Source organism: Centroberyx affinis, unplaced genomic scaffold, assembly GCF_046629955.1.
Source record: "Centroberyx affinis isolate AG114_WGS23_722 - 3 ecotype Tasmania unplaced genomic scaffold, CSIRO-AGI_Caff_v1 ptg000632l_1, whole genome shotgun sequence".
NCBI lineage: Eukaryota > Metazoa > Chordata > Actinopteri > Beryciformes > Berycidae > Centroberyx > Centroberyx affinis.
This window is the reverse complement of record NW_027279259.1, coordinates 91,554-112,715: the sequence shown is the minus strand read 5'-3', so window position 1 is coordinate 112,715 and position 21,162 is coordinate 91,554. Positions and strand designations below refer to the sequence as shown.

Below are 21,162 nucleotides of genomic sequence, written 5' to 3'. Positions count from 1 at the left end.
CTAAGTGGCCTAAGTGGGAACTGACTCCACATCCCTGGCATGCTAATGCCACATTCACTGAGCAACAGGATCGCTGAAATAAAGTGAAATAAGAATACTGTCAAGTATGATCTTGAATGAACAAAACACATCAGGAAAATTGATTTTATTATATTTATTAAATAAAAAAACAAATCACGAATAATCAATGCCTACATTGTACAAAACATAATTTGAATGATCACTGCTGTTTTCTCTTTTGCAATGTAATAATGTACCGGAAAAGAAACACCACTTTTCTAACAATGTAAGAGGGTAAATGTGAGCAATGACGCACAAATGAAGGTTGATATTTAACAGCACGAGGACAGGAAAGGTTTTCACAATAAAACTTTGAACCATTCAAGGTCTCAACCACAAACGGCTTTGTAACTGGAGCCAGCCTACCCAGTCTAACTCCTCCCTCCCACAAGGCATACAATCAGCAAGATGATGTAAAATTAATTGAGCATTATTCAGCTGACCTTTCAAATGGCATTCAGGACAGTCAACCAAAGGGCTGACAGTCTGGTCAATGAGATGAAGATACTGCAAAATGTTGCAGATGTGAAAATGACTCCCTAAAGACCAACTGCTCTGCACATCTCAGTAAACACTCTGCAATGTTCCACTGGGATTAACAAGCCCCTAGTGATTAATACTCTTATAAACGAGGCACTGTTTATCCAATTGTGCGTTCAGATACTAGGTTGAAGGAGTGCAATGGAATCCAGACAGCGGTCCTTTCTCCATCACCAGATGAATACAGAGTACTGAATCAGTATCATTATCACTTCAGAGAGAAAGTCACAGAAAATGCTCGTGCTCTGCAAGAAAATTGCTTTAATTATCTCAAGTGAAAGGTTCTGGTTTTATCCTACTCAAAATATTAGCAGGGTAAAACCATGACAGCTATAAAAAATGACAAGAATTAACAAAACATTACAACAGAAGTAAATGACAGTGACACATTCCTGGCTAGGCTTCTTTTCTCCTTCAACCCCTCCTCTCTTTGTAGTAATAAGAGCATCTTTAATAAGTGTACTATGTTAGTTTCTGTAAAGTCTTATCTTCATATACCATATTTTTCTATCCCATAGAAATATCAAAATGCCTTCACCAGCATTTGCACTATTCTTTCTGTTGAGCATTTTACATGAAGAACTATATGAGTATTGTGTGCATGTTGATGGTTCATTGGACAGAGCCGGTAGGGTAACAGGGCGGAGGTGTAAACAGGGTTCTGGTGTAGTGTCAGGGCTTGCTGGGCTCCCATCCACAGCTATTGAGCAAACTGGGTGTATGGGTGGGCTGGGGGAGGAATGGGACGGAGAAGAGCCGAGGCGGGTGAGGCTGGCTCTTCCAGGAACCAGGAGAGAGAGGGAGTAGGCAGAATCGTGAGAAGTAGCGGGGTTCATCAACCATTTTGCAGCTCCAACAAACTCATGGCCAGTCAGTTTGGGCAAGATTTGGTGGAGGGGGGGCGGGTTCTTGGAGGATCGTTTGTCCCTCGGCCACCCCCGGCACCACTCTGCCTATTAGTCTGTACAGCACTTCAGGAGGGTTGGCTTAGAAACCCATGCCGCCCATGCCGCCCATGCCGCCCATGCCTCCCATGCCACCCATGCCACCTCCTGGCATCTCCTTCTCTTCCTTGGGTATCTCCGTGACTACCGCCTCAGCAGTGGACAGCAGGGAGGCTACTCCTGCAGCGTCCAGCAGTGCCGTCCTCACCACCTGTAGAGGGAGACAGAATGAGTAAGACTAACTTCACAGCATTTCTGACATAAACCACAGAGGGGCAGCAGAGTTTTATATTAGGTAATGGGGTGACTGATACAAAGTATATGCTTTCATGTGCTCTTTCCCAACAGTTGTGAGCATAGCAAGGCCACAACCAAGTTTGCTTGCATTCCTCAGTAATCTATGTCTGATTTTGCCAGCCTAGCCTATTTACCTTCATACCCCAACCAAATTGTGATGTAGGTTATAATGATGAGAAATAAAAGTATTATTGGAGAAACTTGATCAGTCTGATTTTTTTTTTTGCTCTCTGTACAAAAACAATAGAGACGTTAAAAGTCATGTGCATTACAGGATCGTGATCATGTACGTTCAATAATAATAGTAACTTGTTGAACCTTGAATTCACTTTCAACGGCACCACAGCATCAGTGAAAGGCGACAAGGTACAATTTTCTATTAGCACACCAGACAAAATCATACCATTTATTTGATATGACCTTTGGGTTTGGGTGCATCAGTCTTTATTTTTAGCCCCACTGTGCAGCTAGAGACTGCACAGTGAACTGCACTTTAATTAGGGCCTACCGGTTGATAGGCAACAATAGGTTTGTCAATAAGTTTGTCATTTTCAAAAATCTAAGTTTGTGACCAGTCATCTCATCACTCATATTTGACCGGTTGCTGTTGTCTTCACTGCATGTCCAAAATGTCAGTGCATTGTACCTTGGTGGGGTCAATGATGCCCTTCTCCACCATGTTGACGTACTCCCCCAGCAGAGCGTCGTAGCCCAGCTCAGCTCCTCCCTGCAGGATCTTCTCCACTACAAGCGAGCCCTCCACACCGGCATTCTTAGCGATGGTCATGGCTGGGATACGGAGCGCCCGCCTGATGATGTCCACACCTGATGGCAACAAGGAGGAGATGAGAGGAAATCAGATTCATGTTCATTCTATTCAAGAAGTATCTGCATGAGAGATAAACCAGTAGGTTTTCAGCGTGTTTCTGCGCCTTTATGCGCGCGTTTTGTGTTCTACTCACCGATCTTCTGGTCAGAGTTGGCAGGCTTGATGGTGTCGAGGGCCGGGATGCAGCGCAGCAGGGCACAGCCTCCGCCGGGCACGATGCCCTCCTCTACGGCCGCCCGCGTGGCATTCAGAGCGTCGGTCACACGGTCCTTCTTCTCGTTCACCTCCACATCACTTGTTCCTCCAATCTAAAATAGATTGCAGGTGTCATTATGGTTGACCATGAACAAGCACCATCTTCAAAACAATTCCCCCCCCCCCATGTCTGCGGCAGTTAAGGAGGACACAGGTGAAATGACATTGAGTTCAGCCTACACCTTTTTTTTTTTTTTTTTTTCGGTCAGACAATATAATGTTAATATAATGTTTATTTTGTTTTATTCTTGATGATTTAGTATTATTTAAATCACTTTCATAACTGTATTAGTTGATATTGTGTATAATTGACCAGAAAAAAATAAATAAAATAAACAAACTAAACTAAACAAATGGCCATCTCTTTAAGACCAGCCCTTCCATCTCTCTTCCCTAAGGTTGTGTTCTCACCTTGAGAACAGCAACTCCGTCAGACAGCTTGGCCAGCCTCTCGTTGAGTTTCTCCTTCTCGTAGTCGCTGGTGGTGCTCTCCAGCTGCTCAATGATCTCCGCTGCCCGCTTCTCAATGGCGGTTGAGCTGCCACCTCCCTTCAGCAGCATGGTGTCGTCCTTGGTCACCTGCACCTCGCCGACCTTGCCGAAGTCGTGAGCCTGGATGTCTTCCAGGGCCACGCCCAGAGTCTCGTCTCCAAACACCTGGCGGGAAGCAAGAACATTTTATCTGCATGTCCTCCGTTGCTTTAAATCAAATCACCAGCACCGACATAATGGACCTCCAAGTTTAATTCCTTTAACATAGTGATTCTGAGACTGTGATTCTGTACTTACAGTGCCTCCGGTGGCGATGGCCATATCCGTCAGCTGGTTCTTCCTGTTGTCTCCAAAGCCTGGGGCCTTGACTGCCACCACCTGGAGCCCAACCTTCAGCCTAACATAACAAGACATTCACTATGTTTTAAACCAGCACATCTAACAACATAGACTTTATATGAGTAATACAAAGACCAATGATTTCATAACCTCAAAAAGCTTAAGGGCTTTTTGGACAGCACATCATCTAAAGCTTACCCAACAGGTTATTTTTTATTGTTTCTTCAAAAACCAAAAATTCACTACTTCTAAGTTTTCATTTAAATCTGTTCTCCTATGTAATGAAGTCCGCCATTTGGCTGATTATTTAAAGCCATACTACAGAGGCTCGGAAAAAAAAAATCACATAGTAAAGGCTGTTAACATGCACTAACTGTTTAAGTGGTACCGAAAAGCAGAAATGAATGAGACGAATGTACCTGTTGAGAACCAGAGTACTGAGGGCCTCTCCGTCCACATCCTCAGCCACAATGACCAGGGGTTTGCGGTGCTGGTTGGCAATCTCCAGGGCTGGAACAATGCTCTGGACACTGGAGATCTTCTTCTCACTCAGCAGCAGGTAGGCGTCCTGGAATTCGCACTTCTGGCCTGGTGGAACAAAGACATGGAGTAGGTTAAACATGGTAGTATACGCCATAATTTTGTGTTTCAGGCAACTGAGATGAGGGCAGAAAGGGGGCGTTTACAGTGTAGAATGGACTAGTCGAGCGTGATATATAGTAAGGCATAATGTAATGTGTACAATAGAGGCTAGACAAGTGGCGAACATGAGCACCCTTACCTTTGGCTGTGTTGATGAAGTAGGGGGAGATGTAACCACGGTCAAACTTCAGACCCTCAATGATCTCCAGCTCATCGTGCAGAGTCTTCCCATCCTGAGACGTAAAGCATGATTACATCAATTCACATAATAGACAAGGACACCAATTCTGTTTACTGGTTTTACTCAATTTGATGTAATTAAATGATCAGTAGAGCAGTGAAGAAGTCTTATTTATAACTGCAGGTGAAATGCTGAGACATACCTTGACAGTGATGACTCCCTTGCGGCCGACTTTCTTCATGGCATTGGATATGATGTTGCCAATCTCTACATCTCCATTGGCTGAGATTGTAGCAACCTGAAAGAGGGAGGAAATCAATATATTACTTCCAGTGTTGACTGTGATTAAATAAATAACAGATTCATAACAGTACATTATGTAACTACTAAGTTCTAACAGTTTGGTAGTTAGTCATTTGCCAGAGCATTAGTGATGTTTACCTGTGCAATCTCCTCGGGGGTTGTGACTGGTTTGGAGAGCCTCTTCAGCTCATTGATGACGGTTTCTACAGCCACCATGACGCCGCGGCGGATCTCCACGGGGTTGGCGCCTTTGCTGATGGTGTCAAAGCCCTCCTTGGCGATGGCACGTGCCAAGACTGTGGCAGTGGTAGTGCCGTCACCAGCCTCCTCGTTGGTGTTGTTGGCCACGTCCTGCACCAGCTTGGCACCGATGTTCTTGTACTTGTCCTTCAGGTCGATGCTCTTGGCCACCGTCACGCCATCCTTGGTGACCTTTGGGCTGCCCCAGCTCTGCTCAATGATGACTGTGCGACCCTGGAAAAGCAGAAGGGGTGGGAGGAGGAGAGAAATAGATTAGTGTGAGGAAAATGAAAGTAACAAGGAAAATCAAGCAAATGACAACTGGGTCCAAATTACATCTTGACATGAATTAATCCTGCATTAGTAACTGAGTAACTACCCAACCAGTGGATTCAATAACAGACAGAATAACCTCATGCATTACCTTTGGGCCCATGGTGACAGCCACAGCATCAGCCAGCAGATCAACTCCCTGCAGCATGAGGGCACGAGCATCAGCTCCGAACTTCACATCCTTAGCGTAGGCTCGTGTGAGGTGAGGAGCCAGCGCCCGGCACACTGGCCTCACCTGCCTCATGACTGTTGGTAGACGAAACATTTCTATGGGGAGAAAAGAGATGGAGGGAAATTTATCAGACCACATCCTTGTTAATGGTCACAGTGATGAACCCAGACGTCAAATCAAATCTGCATACATTATTATTATTATCCAGATAATCCAGTAATTATGTCACAAGAATTGTATATATCTTGAAAATAAAAGTAAATAGAAATTCTATTTGCCAATGTGCACTCTATCATTCTTCTCAAGATACATTCATCCCCTCCCCCTGGTATCACAGGAGGACAAACTTAGCTTGTGACAATGGTTAACTTTGCCCCTACTGGTCACAAATGGTAGTTAATGCAACAGCCTCAAGCACAGTGAATGAATGAACCTCCCCCCCTTTTAAAATGGTGAAACATTCCTGCAATCTCCAAGTCCAAGACACGTCTAGAAATACTGTATATCCAATCATAACCATACAAAACATGTCACAGCTAAACTCTTTTCCAGAGTTTGCAGATGGTGAGCAAAATGCGTCAAGAGGATGGATACATTTTAATTCCCAACACCAAACTAAGTTTCATGTCTCATACTTGAGTTACATGGTTTGAAATGTTACATATGTATGATTTGGCTGACCACACCCGCACCCCCGAAATTACAGTCAATCGTATGACGGGGGTTTTATGATATAAATTGTCTATATGGCCAGATCCCAAGGCCCTGAAGACAAAATGACAACCTGCGCCCTGTCTTATGCATACATGCTTGCAGAATTGCCATAATTCGACCACCCTTCTGTACTTAGCTAGCACCGGGCTTAGATGTACTCGTAATCTAATAATCACGAATCAAGAAGTACCGTTGTCTCGATCATTATTGGATTATGAAATGGATCCCCAGACTGGTTCCTGGTTACCCCACGTGTGCTCTTCAGGTCGTGCGTCACAAGGTCAAATTGTAAAAGCATGTGCGGAACTGCCTCCCCATCCCTGCTCAATGTAACGAGTTAGCCTACCATCCAGGTTATCAGTTATTCTTGCATCGCGAAGACGGAAAATATTCGCATGTTGGACTGCAAATGATTAATATGTCTGTTCTCGATTGCCACTCAAGTTGCCGGTGTCCGTGTGCCGGCACTACTGAAAATCATAGAGACAGACAGCGTCCAAGACCTTATGCAGAGAATGACTTGAATTTCAGTCAGTCAGTCAGACACGAGACACGACCTCCCTAACCCGCTGTCTTTATAAAAATTCAGTGTTAATCTAATATGGAATAGATAACTACTGAGCTAGCTGGCTAACTAGTTAACGTCTATAGTAACATTTTTTGGATGTGTGCCCTTGCCGTTGAGGAATGACAAAATTAGCCTGCTAGCTAGGAGTAAGTGAAGCTATCATGCCTGAAAAGTGTTGCGTTAAATGTTAGCACTTGGTTGGTACCAAAAGGCAAGCATTGGATGACAGTAAAAATTAGCCTGTAGATAGCTTTGAAGGCTTAATGAAATGTCAGTACTTACTTGTGAGTTGAAAAGCTTGAAGGTAGTACAATCTTCACGTCTGAGAGACGGAATGATATAACGTATGGACGAAAGGACAGCGGTGTGGTGCAAATGAGCCTCTGAGATGGGACTGCACATGGCCTATCACATCCGGGTAATTTACCGGTGCACCCCGGACTATGAGTAACGACAAACAAAGCTAATTAACTGGGTTTTATTAAGTTGTTCCGTGAAACCAGCTTATGAGATGCGTATAATGATAATTAGTTATGACATAAAGTTGCATTTGGTATCTACAACACACCTAATTCAATACATATATGCAGAATACATGTCAATGCTCGTTCCCGGGCACGGGGTTCCAGAATTTTCCGAAGCGCTATTGGAGGAAAAAAATAGAGGTCAAAGTTGACATTGTGCAACATTGCTGCTAATTGCGATCACATGAAACCCAGAGAAAATAGCAAAATAAAATGTCCCACAATCGCCCCGTTAAACTCCCCTCGTCTTAATGTGTACATTGTACGAATGTTAATTGGTATCGTGCTGTTTGCACTGGGTAAAATGTCCAAGTAGGTCTGGAATATTCCAGTAAAGTGTTGAGGGCATTTGACGCGCATGCGCGAAACCTTTCTGGATATTTCCTCACGTGGAAAGATTTCTGTCACATCCACGCTCACGAAGAACCCGGGGTTCAGCTCAACATCGATACAGAGACCTCTCCCACACACAGAAATGGTAAGACATTTATCCAGAATCGGGGACAGCTAGAATGAAAACTACAGTGCTCTATCAAATAGACACCGGATCATCTAATTAAATTATTAAGCTTCATATGGCTAGCCGGCTCGATAGCAGCAGCTAATGCTGTGTTGTCTGCCGTTAACATTGGTTCATTGGCAAGGTCAAACAGTAAAAGAACGAAACGAGAAATGGAGACTTGCTAACGTTTTAATTCAGGCAATTATATATTATACGATGCATTGCAGGGACCTGTAGTGGAGACGCCAATTCCACCCGCATTGTCTCGGTAGCAAAGTTGCAGCTGTTGGGACTCATTTTAGCTAACAGATTTTTGTGCTTTCTCACTGACTAGCAGCTCCAGCAGGGGTTAGCTAAGCAAACATCTGGCACCTGGGATCAGACTCATGTGTTGAGAACATTACAGTTGATCTTTGCATTCATCGCTGTAGCAGAGTCACATGTGAGTGAGTGAAGAATGAATGAAGTGATGGTGGCAAACTAGTAGTCCCACACGCTGGGCTAATGTGGGCTAGTTACTGTTATCTTCATTCTCTTTGAGACCACATTGTAATTTCAATGATTATCTGTTGGTCAGATTGCTGTTAGTTAATACATTGTGCATGCCCTTGCGCACTGAAAAATTACATGCAGCTACTTCCGGCTTCCGCAACGTTGCTCTGACCTCACGATCCAGCCTGCGTCAGATCAGAGCAACATTTGGCAGCACTTCATTTACATGAAAGCATAAACTACCTTAGAATATTTGACTCATGCTAGGATTCAGTTTCCCTTTCTTTTTTTAACCTTAATTTAGTTGGAGCTTTAATAATCCCAGTGGAGGAATTGGACTGTTGAAGCAGCGAGTAGTAACAGGATATAAGAAAGAAGAATATGGTTTCTTGCCAGAAACTTGATTAGTCTCAAAAGTTAATGCATTGATTGTAGGCTTTTTAAGAATTCATTGAACCAATATTTTTCCCTGATACTACGATGAGAACTTTGTGAAGCACCAGACAAACAAGCCTTGAATGTTATCTCCTTGATGTTGAAAACCTTGAGGAATTTGGACATTTGACCACCTGTGAAGGTTATCTATACCATAGTGTTTGTTTATGTGACCAAACCACACAACTAGAGCTGCAACGATTAATCGATTAGTTGTCAACTATTAAATTAAACGCCAACTATTTTGATAATCGATTAATCGGTTTGAGTAATTTTTTAAGAAAAATAAGTCAAAATTCTCTGATTCCAGCTTCTTAACTGTGAATATTTTCTGGTTTCTTTACTCCTCTATGTCAGTAAACTGAATATCTTTGGGTTGTGGACAAAACAAGACATTTGAGGACGTCATGTTGGGCTTTGGGAAACATTGATTGACATTTTTCACCATTTTCTGACATTTTATAGACCGAACAACTAATCGATTAATCGAGAAAATAATCGACAGATTAATCGACAATGAAAATAATTGTTAGTTGCAGCCCTACACTCAACTCAGTTGGAGTGCACATTGTGTCTGATTCCAGAAATTTCCAAGATGCTGCTGACATTATCATCTTAGTAGTTTATCAGTAAGCCGGCAATCTTTGTCCCTCCCTGCGGGTAAACATTCACATGGAATTAGTCCAGTAACCCTAACCTCAACTGGCCTGACTGGTCTGTGGCCAGTCAACAAACTGGAGCTGGGACCCCTCCTCCTCCTGCCCACCCTGCTCCTCCTACTTCCACCTATTTCTCTGGCAACCTTCAGCCAAGGTCAAGTGTGCATCTGCTGGTATCAGACTGTTGGCAGCTGGTGTTCTAATCTTACAAATCCCCTGTCCTCCCTCATTCTTGTATCTTTTTTGTGCTGCTAGAGACTTGAAACATTGCTTGAAAGATGTGACTTAATGAAGGAATGTTGAAATCACTTTTTTTTTTTTTTTTTTTTAAATATTACAATAATTGACTCTACAAATGCTGTCTCTGTTAAGTAGCTGCTCATTGATTGTGTAGACGCTGTCTTCACTTAAGCTGTCTGTTAGCCGAGGCCTCTCTCTCTCTCTCTCTCTCTCTCTCTCTCTCTCCCTCTCCCTCTCCCTCTCCCTCTCCCTCTCTCTCTCTCTCTCTCTCTCTCTCTCTCTCTCTCTCTCTCTCTCTCTCTCTCCCAGCAGAGCAGCCACAACTCTTGGTTAATCATTCCTGTATTTTAACTGTAAGATTTTTGTACATAGTGACTGATTAACCAAACCCTGAGCTTGTCTTGTGTGACACATGTGCTTTAATAATACAGATGGATGTGAAAGTGTTTTTTATCAGCTTTGCAGTCATACTGCATCAAGTCATATTGAGATTCCTGGGTTTTGGCGAGTGCTTGCAGATGTTGCAAAACCCATTTTACAGTCAATGGAGGCCCCACTTTGGCTTTTGTGTTACACAAGGCCCTTCTTGTCTTACACAGTTGATTCAGGACAGCCCTCTAGTGGTCATATTGGGTCGTTACAGCAAATCACAACGCTTGAATCAATGGTGGCATAATTTTTTGAGAAATATTATTTGATAGTGTCTGTTAATCTCATTTCCTCTCTCTGTCATCACTTCCAGGCCTTTAGAAGATTCCTCCCCATGTTTGACCGGGTGCTGGTGGAGCGCTTGACAGCAGAGAAGGTGACGAAGGGGGGCATCATGCTGCCGGAGAAGTCCCAGGGCAAGGTGCTGCAGGCCACAGTGGTGGCAGTAGGACCCGGCTCTGTCAACCAGGTAATGCCTAATTCTTGGCCTGTTACTCCAGCATGTTTGGCTAAAAAAACAAAACACATAAGACAGCTGAAATTATTGTTCACACTAAAATATTACAAATTTGTCTGCTCTGCATGATACAACTGAGTATTTCTATAAAGTCTGTTTTAGAATGTGCTGGCCAACACTGCTGCATTTTGGTGTAATTGACTCTTTGCCTGATGGGTTTTTTTTCCCCAGAAAGGGAACTTGCTGCCAATGAGTGTGAAGGTTGGAGAGAAAGTCCTCCTACCAGAGTATGGTGGAACTAAAGTCATTCTGGATGACAAGGTACAATATTATTGACTGTTAACTGTATCTTCTAACATTTTTTTTTCATTACTAAACTAGGAATATTGATGCGTTCTTGGTTTAATTACCTCTCTCTTATTCTGTCCTCCAGGACTACTTCCTGTTCCGCGATGCAGATATCCTGGGCAAATATGTAGATTAAGCCATTTTGCTGTAGAACATGTAAAGTCCCTATCCATCCCTGAAGAGAAGAAATAAGGTTGCCTCAGTCATGTCTTTTGTTTTCTTTTTTCTATGTCATTCAATTGTAAATAATTCTAATCATGTTTTGTTACAATAATAAAAGTGAACGGTCGGATGTTGCCTGTTGCCTCATAATTTCATACTGCTCCTGAAAATGATCAGCCAGTGACTTTCAATACTGTATATAATATGTAGGTAATGTTAAGATGATTGCCATGCCATAGCTTCCTCAAACTGAAATGGAAATGACAAGGGCATCTAGGGGTGTAGTGGAGGATAAACCTAAACTCAGTTCAATAATTTTTGGGTTTTAGGAATGGAGTTTATCCACATATTTAGGCTGACATAAATCTGAGGTAAATTTATAGTATGCATCTTAGTAAGTAGTATCAAACTAAGTTACGTGAGAATAGGGTCTTGTAAGGAAAAACATTTCTTTATGAAAATGTACTATTGGTGTATATCATTGTTTGCTTCATGATCATGACTGCAGTAATAGATTATCCACGATATAGTCAAAACTATATCACTGGTGATATGTATTGTTTGCAGTCTGTACTTTATGAAAATATGTTTACATTGGTGGTTGTTTAGATAATAATAATCACGACTGGAGCTCATATTTTACGAGCTTTCTAGTTTCCACTACATCACTGGTTACATCTCAGTGTGGTGCAGTGGTGTTTGGGATAAACTGTGCTTGATAAAGAAAACAAAATAAAATGTGGCGTGTGTGTGCGCGCGCGCGCGACTGTGTTCCGAGCGTGCCGATCATATCCGAGTCTGCTGCTCCGCTGGTACAACAGAGAGCCTCAGAAGCATCCGGGTATTCTGTCGAGATGGTCATGGCGGAGGGTACTGCAGTTCTCAGGAGGAATCGGCCTGGAACCAAGGCAAAGGTACGTTTTCACACACCAAAAACATTAGAAAAATAGTGTGAATAAGTCTCACGAGTATATGATGTTTAACTGAACTCATGTGCTGGACTTTTCTCGACAACTGGGTCACAGACTACAGATAGGAAGGGCCTGGCCTGGAGATGGCCAGCTGACTGAGGCTCCGTCTATTTCCCGGAGTAAACAAGTCGCTTGACTTGTGTGTCGCTCCATCTCACGGAGATATTTATGATAAACAATACACCGAAATAGCTGTTCTAGCTAATAAAGTTAATGTACAATACTCAAAACAAACAGCAACGGTCAAACTGTGTTGCCACCTAATGGTCTCTGAGTGTCTCAATAACAGGAAACGGTCTCATCCCAGCTAACATGCTAGCGCTAGCTCTGTAGCTGTTTGTTATATAGCAAGAAAAGCTAACGTTTGCTAACTTTTAGCGTTACTTGTTCAGCAAATGTCACTCGCTAGCTGCGTATTACTCTGAACTGTTTGCGAAACATTTACTTGCTACCAAACGTAAGCTAACTGTATCATTTTACTCCAGTCATATTTTTCCGGTATCATAACGTGATGACAGTGACATTCAGCTAAGGTTAGCTTGTCTCACTAATGTGGGTTAACGTCAGCTGATAATTAGCATTAGCCATGCTACTGCGCCAGCTTTGTCGACTAATGAGTGTGGACTGAATTTGCCCTTCCTCCATGCGTAGGATTTCTACAACTGGCCGGATGAATCCTTTGAGGAGATGGACAGCACCCTGGCTGTTCAACAGGTGTGTTGTCATGTTATGTGTGTGTCTGTGTGTGTGTGTGTGTGAGAGAGAGATTATTAATGCATATGTGTCACACAAGACAAGCTCAGGGTTTGGTTAATCAGTCACTATGTACAAAAATCGTATGGTTAAAATACAGGAATGATTAACCAAGAGTTGTGGCTGCTCTACTGAGAGAGAGAGATATTAACAGAGAGTGGGTGTTGGTGTGAGTCAGTCCATGTTCCCCACCCTTCTAGTCTTTTTAACCCGGGAGAAGTGGCATGGTGGTAGAGTCAAATTTGAGCTACATTTCCCCTGAGTGTATGTTGTATAATATCACAATGGTCCATTTTGGATTTGATAATTGCTAGAGCCCTCAACTGACTAGGATCCTCAACTGAATTGCCTAACAAAGACCCTAATTTTAGAAGCCTACAATAAAAAAGATGCAGTGTGGCCTTGCAGCAGACCAGGGCTATATCAAGGTTGATGGAAATTATGTTGCTATGTTGCTGTGACTGACGGAGGGTTTCTACTGTTGGGTCTGTGGCGTCTCTGTTACAGTACATTCAGCAGAACATTCGGTCAGACTGCTCCAACATCGACAAGATCCTGGAGCCTCCAGAGGGCCAGGACGAGGGGGTGTGGAAGTACGAGCACCTCAGGTATGTAGAAGACCAACATGACCATATGATAGCATAAATACAAATATTGGTTGTATCAAGCTGGATCACACACTCATGCCCTCTTTCTTCTTCTCTTTTCTGTGCTCTGTCTCTGGTTCTCTCTGTGTCTTAATTGTAGGCAATTCTGCCTGGAGCTCAATGGACTAGCAGTCAAACTGCAGGTAAGTGTGCTCCACCCACCAAACATTCAGGTCAAGTTTAAGTGTTACAGTTTTCTGATTTGAGGACACTCGTCAGATCCTGCTGTCTCAATCCCTAATGAGTACTAAGTGTAAGGATCTGGGTGACATCTTAAAATTGAAGGCCATAAAGGAGATTGGCTCAATTTATCAAGAGAACATGGACACCAAAATAATCCCTATGTCCCTGGTAGATCAGAATTTTGCACTGACATTCAACAATTATATAGGGAGAAATCCATCATAGAAGAGACAGAGAGACCAGTTTCTCCACCAATAGTAGCCCCGATAGACCAGAATGCAATGCAGCTTCAAGACGTGTTGCGTTTTGAGTAAGGGGTGTGACTTTTTCTTGACTGGACAAGCTCTTGCTCTCTTGCAATTACTATGCTATCACTGTTGCTCTTCCCTACACTTATAACCTACAGCTGGATGCAACAAGTTCAGGCACCTTCTCTGGGGGTTGTCGAAAGGCATTCTGGGAAATGTAGAAATGTAGAGACAGGTCGAGGGAAAGTTGGTCCACCAAAAAGATAAATCTTTAGTCCACTTCATCACAAAATAACTCCTGGAATGCAATGAGCATCACATATTTGTGATATGTAACAGTGTAGGAGTGAATTATTAAAGGTGAATTTTTCCTTTGAGGAAGATGTCTTTAAAGGTATGTCCAGTTTGACTAGTCTCAAGATAATGTCCACTGTGGTGACCCTTGCTCTTCCTCCCTTCAGAGTGAGTGCCACCCAGACACCTGCACCCAGATGACAGCCACAGAGCAGTGGATCTTTCTATGTGCTGCCCACAAGACGCCCAAAGAGGTGAGTCCAGACTGTCCTCCTCCTCAGCTGCTGGCTAAAGGGGATTCCTATGTTAACGGCATCATGTTCTCAGGGTTGTAGTTCACTCCTTTGCTACAAGGGTCATATATTTTTATGCCTCTGCGCCGGTGACAGCCGTGGCCGGAGGCATTATGTTTTCGGGTTGTCCGTCCGTTGGTCCGTATGTCTGTACGTCCGTCCGTCCCATTCTCGTGAACGCGATATCTCAGGAACGCCTTGAGGGAATTTCTTCAAATTTGGCACAAACGTCCACTTGGACTCAAGGATGAACTGATTAGATTTTGGTGGTCAAAGGTCAAGGTCACTGTGACCTCACGTCCGTCCCATTCTCATGAACTCGATATCTCAGGAATGCTTGGAGGGAATTTCATTACATCTGGCACAAACGTCCACTTGGACTCAAGGATGAACTGATTAGAATTTGGAGGTCAAAGGTCAAGGTCACTGTGACCTCACAAAAGACGTTTTTGGCCATAACTCAAGAATTCATACGCTAATTATGACAAAATTTCACACAAATGTCTAATAGGATAAAATGATGAAGTGATGACATTTTATATCCAAAAGTTCAAAGGTCAAGTTCACTGTGACATCATAATGTTTTGCTAACCACTGTAGCTGAGAAAACGATCTTGGGTCATTCTACAAAAACGGTGGAAGTGCTGTCACTTACTTTTGCAGACACCAAAATCCTTTAAGTTGACCTCATAATCACATTAATTATATATGTTCAATAAATAAAGACTGTCCTTGCAATGATAAAACAAAGTTTATTGGCGGAGGCATACAAACGCGAGGCTGCTATTTCTATGTAGTTGAGATTGTAAAGGATACTGCCCATCACTTCTGTACAGGCTACTACCATAAACAGAAATGTCACCCTTCCCTTGAGCCTGGTGTATTTGGATTTGGCTTCATGTGAGGAAAAACAGAAATGTTGCTGTTACTTGTACAGTAAGCATTGTGTTTTCTTGTTGCTGTGTCCACAGTGCCCTGCCATTGACTACACCAGGCACACGCTGGACGGAGCTGCCTGCCTTCTCAACAGCAATAAATACTTCCCCAGCAGGTTAGGCACCATGGCCACAATGGGAATATGAAATGAAATGGAGTTTGATATGGAGAAGACCAATATGATACAACACAACTGATGTACAGTACTGTTGCTTCATGTTCACTGTGAATAATTTTACACAACAGTAACTAACAGTTTGTGATTTTCTTCCCAGGGTTAGCATCAAGGAGTCGTCTGTGGCCAAGCTGGGTTCTGTGTGCCGTCGTATCTATAGGATATTCTCTCACGCCTACTTCCATCACCGCCAGATATTTGACAAGTATGAGGTGAGTTTGCTTGGAAAAGGGCAGGGTGCCTGCAAATTCAATTCAATTCAACATTTATTTAGATCTCGGAGATCGTTGAGGGTATACCCTCATTTACAATGATGCCGAGAGTACAGAGTAAAATACACATAAAAAACAACCAACGAGAAAACAAATAAACAAACAACATCAGAACACAACCAAACAGTTAAAAACAGTTACATTCATGAGTGGTGCAGACTGCAGTTTGCAATTATGGTTTTAAATTGACCCAAATGTACAATTGTGTCCAGTTTCAATGTATGTTGCAAAGTGTTCCAGGTGTGTGCAGCACAGAAACTAAAGGCAGTCTTTCCAAATTCAGTGTTTGTACGTGGTACTTCGAGCATTAGTCATTCACTTGAAGGAGTTGAATAGTGACTATAGGACCAATTTAATAAAGAAGTAATATATGATGGCACGTTGCCATTAAGGGTTTTATAAATAAAGAGAAACCAATGCCTGTCACGTCTTACTGTTAGGGATGCCCACCCAAGCTTTTCATACAAGAAGCAATGATGTGTGGAATAACTGTCAGCGGTAATAAATCTTAGGGTGGAGCGATAAACTGAATTTAGGGGTTAAGAGTGGAGGCAGAGGCGTGTCCATAGATAACATCACCATAATCCAAAACAGACAAGAAGACAGCCTCAATTATCCGATTCCTACTGAACATAGGAAAATTAGCTTTGTTTCTGTACAAATATCAAATTTTTTGTCGTAGCTTGCTGACAAGTGTGTCAATGTGAAATTTAAAAGTAACTTTTTGATCCAGCCAGATACCAAGATATTTATTCAATATTGTGTCCATTCAGAGTGGTAATATGCAAACTATTGTCCACAATATTTCTGGCTCGAGAGAATAGCATATATTTAGTCTTTTTTGAATTCAGGACTAATTTCAAATTAAAAAGTGCGTCTTGCAATTTGTTAAAGGCTTGTTGTAGGATTTCAGCAGCTGAGTGCGCAGTATCAGCAAAGCAATACAGAACTGTATCATCCGCATAAAGATGGGCATTGCAGTTTGTTAGAAAGGATGTAATATTGTTGATATAAATTGTGAACAAGATAGGACCCAATATTGAACCTTGTGGAACCCCTTTTGACAGTGGTAAATATACAGAACGATCATTTCCCCAAATCACACATTGCTGTCTATGAGACAGGTAGTCCTGAAACCATTTACAGGACTTATAATCAAAGCCAATATCACACAGCCTCTGTAGGAGCATAGCATGATCAACAGTGTCAAATGCTTTTGTTAGATTGACAAAGACGGCAGCACAATATTTCCCTTTGTCAACAGCAGAAACAATATCATTCACAACCAAGGTAGTAGTAGTGACAGTACTATGCTTAGCTCTGAAACCAGATTGGTGTGGAGTTAACACAGAATTTTTTGAGAGGAATGATTTGAGCTGATTATTAACTAATGACTCCAGGACTTTAGCAAGACAGGACAGTTTGGAAATTGGCAGATAGTTATTAAGATCATTTTTATCACCACCCTTATTCAGTGGGACTACATGTGCAGATTTCCAGACCTGACGGACAACGCCAGTAGAGATAGAAAGATTAAAAAGATGTGTAATTTGTTCAGCAATAAATGGGGCAGAGCCTTAAAAAATACGGGTCTAGTTTATCCTCCCCAGTTGCCTTCCTGCAATCGATAGCTTGAAGTGCCTCCTTAACAACAGAGGAAGTGAAGGCCTGTAGGGTGAACTGAGAGGTATGGTTTAAGGAGGGCACATGAGCCAAAGGCTTACTACTAAGAGCCGATCCTGAATATATCGTATCAAACAGATTTCCAGCAGTAGCAAAATGTGTGTTGAAAGCATGGCAAATCTCTGATGTCTTATTTATCAAGCAGTCATTGAACATAACATGAGAAGGAATAGATATAGAGGATTTGTTTTTATTTACATTTACTGCTTTCCAGAATTTTGACGGATTTGTAGAAGAGCTAGAGATAAATTAATAAAATAAAAATGTAATAATTGGCTTTTGCTTTTCCCAAAGAGGATGTGCATTTATTTCTGAGTTGTCTAAAAGTCAGCCAATGGGTTGCTTCACCAGTACGCCTCGCTCGAGCCCAGGCTTTGTCCCTTGCCTTGAACATCATTGATAATTCTGTGGAGAACCAGGGGCTTGATCTATCTTTAACCCTAAGCTTTTTAAAAGCTGCATGTTTATCAATGATAGCAAGATAGCAAAATATTCCAATGCCAAATCTACATCTGGTATTTCAGATGTGTGATGTATATTACTGTCAGCAAGGTCACTGAGGTCACTGCCTGTTCATTAAAAGTTTTTAAATTTCTTTTGATAACAATTGTAGAGCTTGAGCTTTCCAGTCTGGCGCTTCTTACGCAGGCTAGAGGACAGTGGTCACTAAAGCCAAGCGCAAAAACTCCAGAGGCAGTAATTTTGTCCTCCGTATTGGACAGAATCAAATCTATCAAAGCAGATTTTGAAGGGTCCTTCAAATTAGGTCTGGTTGGCTCATCAATCAGCTGTGACAGTTTAAAAGAGATGTGTGACAATTTCAATCTATTTGAATCGTTCATCAACCAATTTAGGTTAAAGTCACCTAGAACCAGCATCTCTGAGTTATTGTACTGAGCAAGTAAGACTGCTAATTTATTAATTGCACTAGAGACAGCTGAGGGTGGTCTGTAAACACCCACCACATTAATTTAATTATTACTAGATAGGTTAACTTTCAGAGCAATAAATTTGAAGGAATGAGGTACAGTGACAGCATTTAAAACAGTAACAGATAAACATGACTTCACATATATAGCAACACCACCCCCTCTTCCAACTCTGTCTATTCTGTACAAGTTATAGTTATGTAGGGAAACCTCAGAATTATGTATACTCTGTTTAAGCCAGGTTTCTGTCAGAACCAGGATATCGGGTTCAGTCTGTGATACAAGAGTTCTCAGGTGATCGAATTTAAATTGTTTGCATAGACTTCTGATGTTTAAATGCATCAACCCCAGGCCATTTCTGGATTTAAAAGCATGTGGGTTACATAAAACTTGCCCAGATTCACAGGAGGGCTTACTCGCAGATGGCAACCTAGAGCTTGTTTGGGGTTTGGGTGTTATGATTATTAAATTTTCAGGGTTATAATAACTTGTACAGGAAATAGGCTGGTGGTGTTTACGAGGGTTATGTCTATTGTTGATTATTACTGGAATAGTGTATGCATGCGTGGGATTTTCATGCTTACGATATGGAAAGAGCTGAAATAAAGTCCCAAGACAGTCCTTATAAATCCAAGGGGAAAATTAAGCCTTAAAGTGCCCTTTTATTCCCCTCTATGTGCAAAAAGTCTGGCTTATTCTTATTATGCCTGCCTCAATGAGCATGAATTGCTTTCCAGAGTGGATGCATTGAGCCCTGTTCACTTAAAAATGAATGAAGAAGAGCAGGGCCAGAGAATGACGTAGGATTAGGATGCAGCATTTGTCATTGTTTTTTTTTTCTTGTGTGTCTGTGTGCAGAATGAAACGTTCCTGTGTCACCGGTTCACGCGCTTTGTAATGAAGTACAACCTGATGTCCAAGGACAACCTGATCGTGCCCATTCTGGAGGAGGAAGTCCAGAACACCTCATCAGCTGGGGAGAGCGAGGCCTAAGATATAGCTGCTGCGATAAGAGAGACACACGGCACGTGCACACACACATTCACATATATACATGAAATTTTACACACAATACAGAGGAGACACACTCACTCTACCGGCATTCAGACACCTGCACATACAGCACACACATACACACACACACACACACACACACACACACACACACACACACACACACACACACACACACACACACACACACACACACACACTACAGTGTATTATGGCTCCTGTCCAGCAACACTGTCCGTGTCCCTCCTCCCTAGTCACCTGTGTCTATCTCTGAGGACGTAAGGTTATAGGTTATTGGGTGCAGAGTTCGGCCATGCCTGCAAAGGATGAGATGGCATTTCCACCATCCTATTCCCACCCTTTCTGTCCGCTCAGATTCACACTAGTGTCTACGCCACAGGGCTGACGCAGTTGTCTCTGGATACAGCCATGCTCTCACACTACTCTTGTAGGGAACTTTTGCTTTAATCTTTTGAGCAGCTGGATTTGCAAAACCTATGTAATCATGGTGATCTGTGTTGTTGACAAAGGCACACACTGACAGCCGCCCCCTTGTATATAACCCCACTCCCCTGTCTCTTAATTCACTATCATGTTTTCTGATGGTGCTTCACTTTTTTTTGTTTCTGTCTTCCCTGTTGCTTCTGTTTTCTATTTGCTTGTGTTGCTTACCAGCCCGTTTGGGGGTATCCAATGGAATGGATCACTAAATTAGCCTGCTGACTTCAAAATGCTATAAAAACACATAATGTAGATGTGGCTTGTGTAGTAGTGAACAAAGAAACTTCAAATCTAGCTTTGTAAGTGTACTAGCAGTCAGTTACGCTATTTCTCTTTCTATATGGCCTCTGAAATGTTATTTCAGAATATCTAGGAAGGTTCATTGGCTAACTCTCTGATCCTGCTTTGTGACATGCCCCCATTTTATTACTGTGTAAAATGTGTCTGGTATTCCCTTTTCCTTCTCGTAATAGTAACTGATGTAACATGACCTGATTGGCAAAAACTACGCTGCTGAAAGCTAGTTTTTACTGGTTCAAGCATTTCAGATTAGCAAATACTGCAAGGAAGGGTGGAATGTAGGCTACATTTTCACTTATTGGAGCACAACCTCCCTTCTTTTACCCTCCCCCTCATTAAGTTATTTTGTGGGAGGAGTCTTGTCTATCCGACCCACTTTTTATTTTTTTAAATGGACTAAAAATTTTGTTACTGTCGACATTTTCATGATGTCTGTTAATAAAAAAGAACTGTTACCCAGCTGGTTGTGTTGGCATTTTTCATATTAAGGAACACTAAATTTCAGTTCTTGAAATATAGGTGTGAAACTAGCAGTGCCACTCATGTAAAGATGGATTGGGATTGGAATGACTCATAATTATTACCTCCGCCAAGGAGGTTATGTTTTCGGTGCCGTTTGTCTGTTAGCAGGATTACGGAAAAACTACTGGCCCGATTTTCATGAAACTTCGTGGAAGGGTGTAGTATGGGCCAAGGAAGAACCCATTAAATTTTGGAGCGGATCCGGATCCGACTCACGAACAAGCAATAATAGCACGAACCTTGGCGGAGTTCTGCACTTCAGAGTGCCCTTCTAGTTAATGTAT

General features: G+C 42.3%; 3 protein-coding genes and 1 non-coding gene across 5 annotated transcripts; 2 read left to right on the top strand and 2 right to left on the bottom strand.

The window, feature by feature from the left end:
- Nucleotides 1–110: 110 nt before the first annotated feature.
- Nucleotides 111–7,298, bottom strand: hspd1 (heat shock 60 protein 1). The gene is made up of 11 exons (XM_071518770.1): nucleotides 7,192–7,298; nucleotides 5,547–5,722; nucleotides 5,021–5,356; nucleotides 4,782–4,877; nucleotides 4,538–4,631; nucleotides 4,176–4,344; nucleotides 3,715–3,814; nucleotides 3,337–3,582; nucleotides 2,804–2,978; nucleotides 2,488–2,666; nucleotides 111–1,755 (listed from the first exon to the last, which is right to left on the bottom strand). The coding sequence occupies exons 2-11, from the start codon at nucleotides 5,718–5,720 to the stop codon at nucleotides 1,588–1,590; spliced, it is 1,737 nt and encodes a 578-aa protein (XP_071374871.1). The 5' UTR covers nucleotides 5,721–5,722; nucleotides 7,192–7,298; the 3' UTR covers nucleotides 111–1,587.
- On the bottom strand, nucleotides 2,149–2,280 carry LOC139643590 (small nucleolar RNA SNORA68). Its single transcript, XR_011695094.1, has one exon. It is a non-coding gene; the product is annotated as a small nucleolar RNA SNORA68 (small nucleolar RNA).
- A 454-nt stretch (nucleotides 7,299–7,752) lies between the features above and the next one.
- Nucleotides 7,753–11,283, top strand: hspe1 (heat shock 10 protein 1). Its single transcript, XM_071518766.1, has 4 exons — nucleotides 7,753–7,911; nucleotides 10,504–10,659; nucleotides 10,879–10,968; nucleotides 11,081–11,283. Exons 1-4 carry the CDS (start codon nucleotides 7,792–7,794, stop codon nucleotides 11,129–11,131), a joined length of 417 nt encoding a protein of 138 aa, XP_071374867.1. The 5' UTR covers nucleotides 7,753–7,791; the 3' UTR covers nucleotides 11,132–11,283.
- Nucleotides 11,284–12,001: 718 nt separating this feature from the next.
- Nucleotides 12,002–20,815, top strand: mob4 (MOB family member 4, phocein). Of its 2 annotated transcripts, XM_071518763.1 has the most exons (8): nucleotides 12,002–12,071; nucleotides 12,780–12,842; nucleotides 13,389–13,489; nucleotides 13,629–13,671; nucleotides 14,421–14,507; nucleotides 15,518–15,597; nucleotides 15,758–15,869; nucleotides 19,400–20,815. In XM_071518763.1, exons 1-8 carry the CDS (start codon nucleotides 12,012–12,014, stop codon nucleotides 19,532–19,534), a joined length of 681 nt encoding a protein of 226 aa, XP_071374864.1. In that variant the 5' UTR covers nucleotides 12,002–12,011; the 3' UTR covers nucleotides 19,535–20,815. The 2 variants fall into 2 exon arrangements, with proteins under 2 accessions (XP_071374864.1, XP_071374865.1); XM_071518764.1 differs by lacking the exon at nucleotides 12,780–12,842 and having other exon boundaries at nucleotides 12,012–12,071.
- Nucleotides 20,816–21,162: the final 347 nt, after the last annotated feature.

Excerpts from the sequence above, each read along its gene's own strand:
- hspe1 (XM_071518766.1), top strand. The coding sequence starts at position 7,792 with ATGCGCGAAACCTTTCTGGATATTTCCTCACGTGGAAAGATTTCTGTC. Across the intron at positions 7,912-10,503 it reads CTCTCCCACACACAGAAATG|GCCTTTAGAAGATTCCTCCC; the intron begins GTAAGACATTTA and ends CATCACTTCCAG. Across the intron at positions 10,660-10,878 it reads GACCCGGCTCTGTCAACCAG|AAAGGGAACTTGCTGCCAAT; the intron begins GTAATGCCTAAT and ends TTTTTTCCCCAG.
- hspd1 (XM_071518770.1), bottom strand. The coding sequence starts at position 5,720 with ATGTTTCGTCTACCAACAGTCATGAGGCAGGTGAGGCCAGTGTGCCGG. Across the intron at positions 5,357-5,546 it reads CTGTCACCATGGGCCCAAAG|GGTCGCACAGTCATCATTGA; the intron begins GTAATGCATGAG and ends CTGCTTTTCCAG. Across the intron at positions 3,583-3,714 it reads CCATCGCCACCGGAGGCACT|GTGTTTGGAGACGAGACTCT; the intron begins GTAAGTACAGAA and ends GCTTCCCGCCAG.
- mob4 (XM_071518763.1), top strand. The coding sequence starts at position 12,012 with ATGGTCATGGCGGAGGGTACTGCAGTTCTCAGGAGGAATCGGCCTGGA. Across the intron at positions 13,672-14,420 it reads GACTAGCAGTCAAACTGCAG|AGTGAGTGCCACCCAGACAC; the intron begins GTAAGTGTGCTC and ends TCCTCCCTTCAG. Across the intron at positions 14,508-15,517 it reads CCCACAAGACGCCCAAAGAG|TGCCCTGCCATTGACTACAC; the intron begins GTGAGTCCAGAC and ends CTGTGTCCACAG.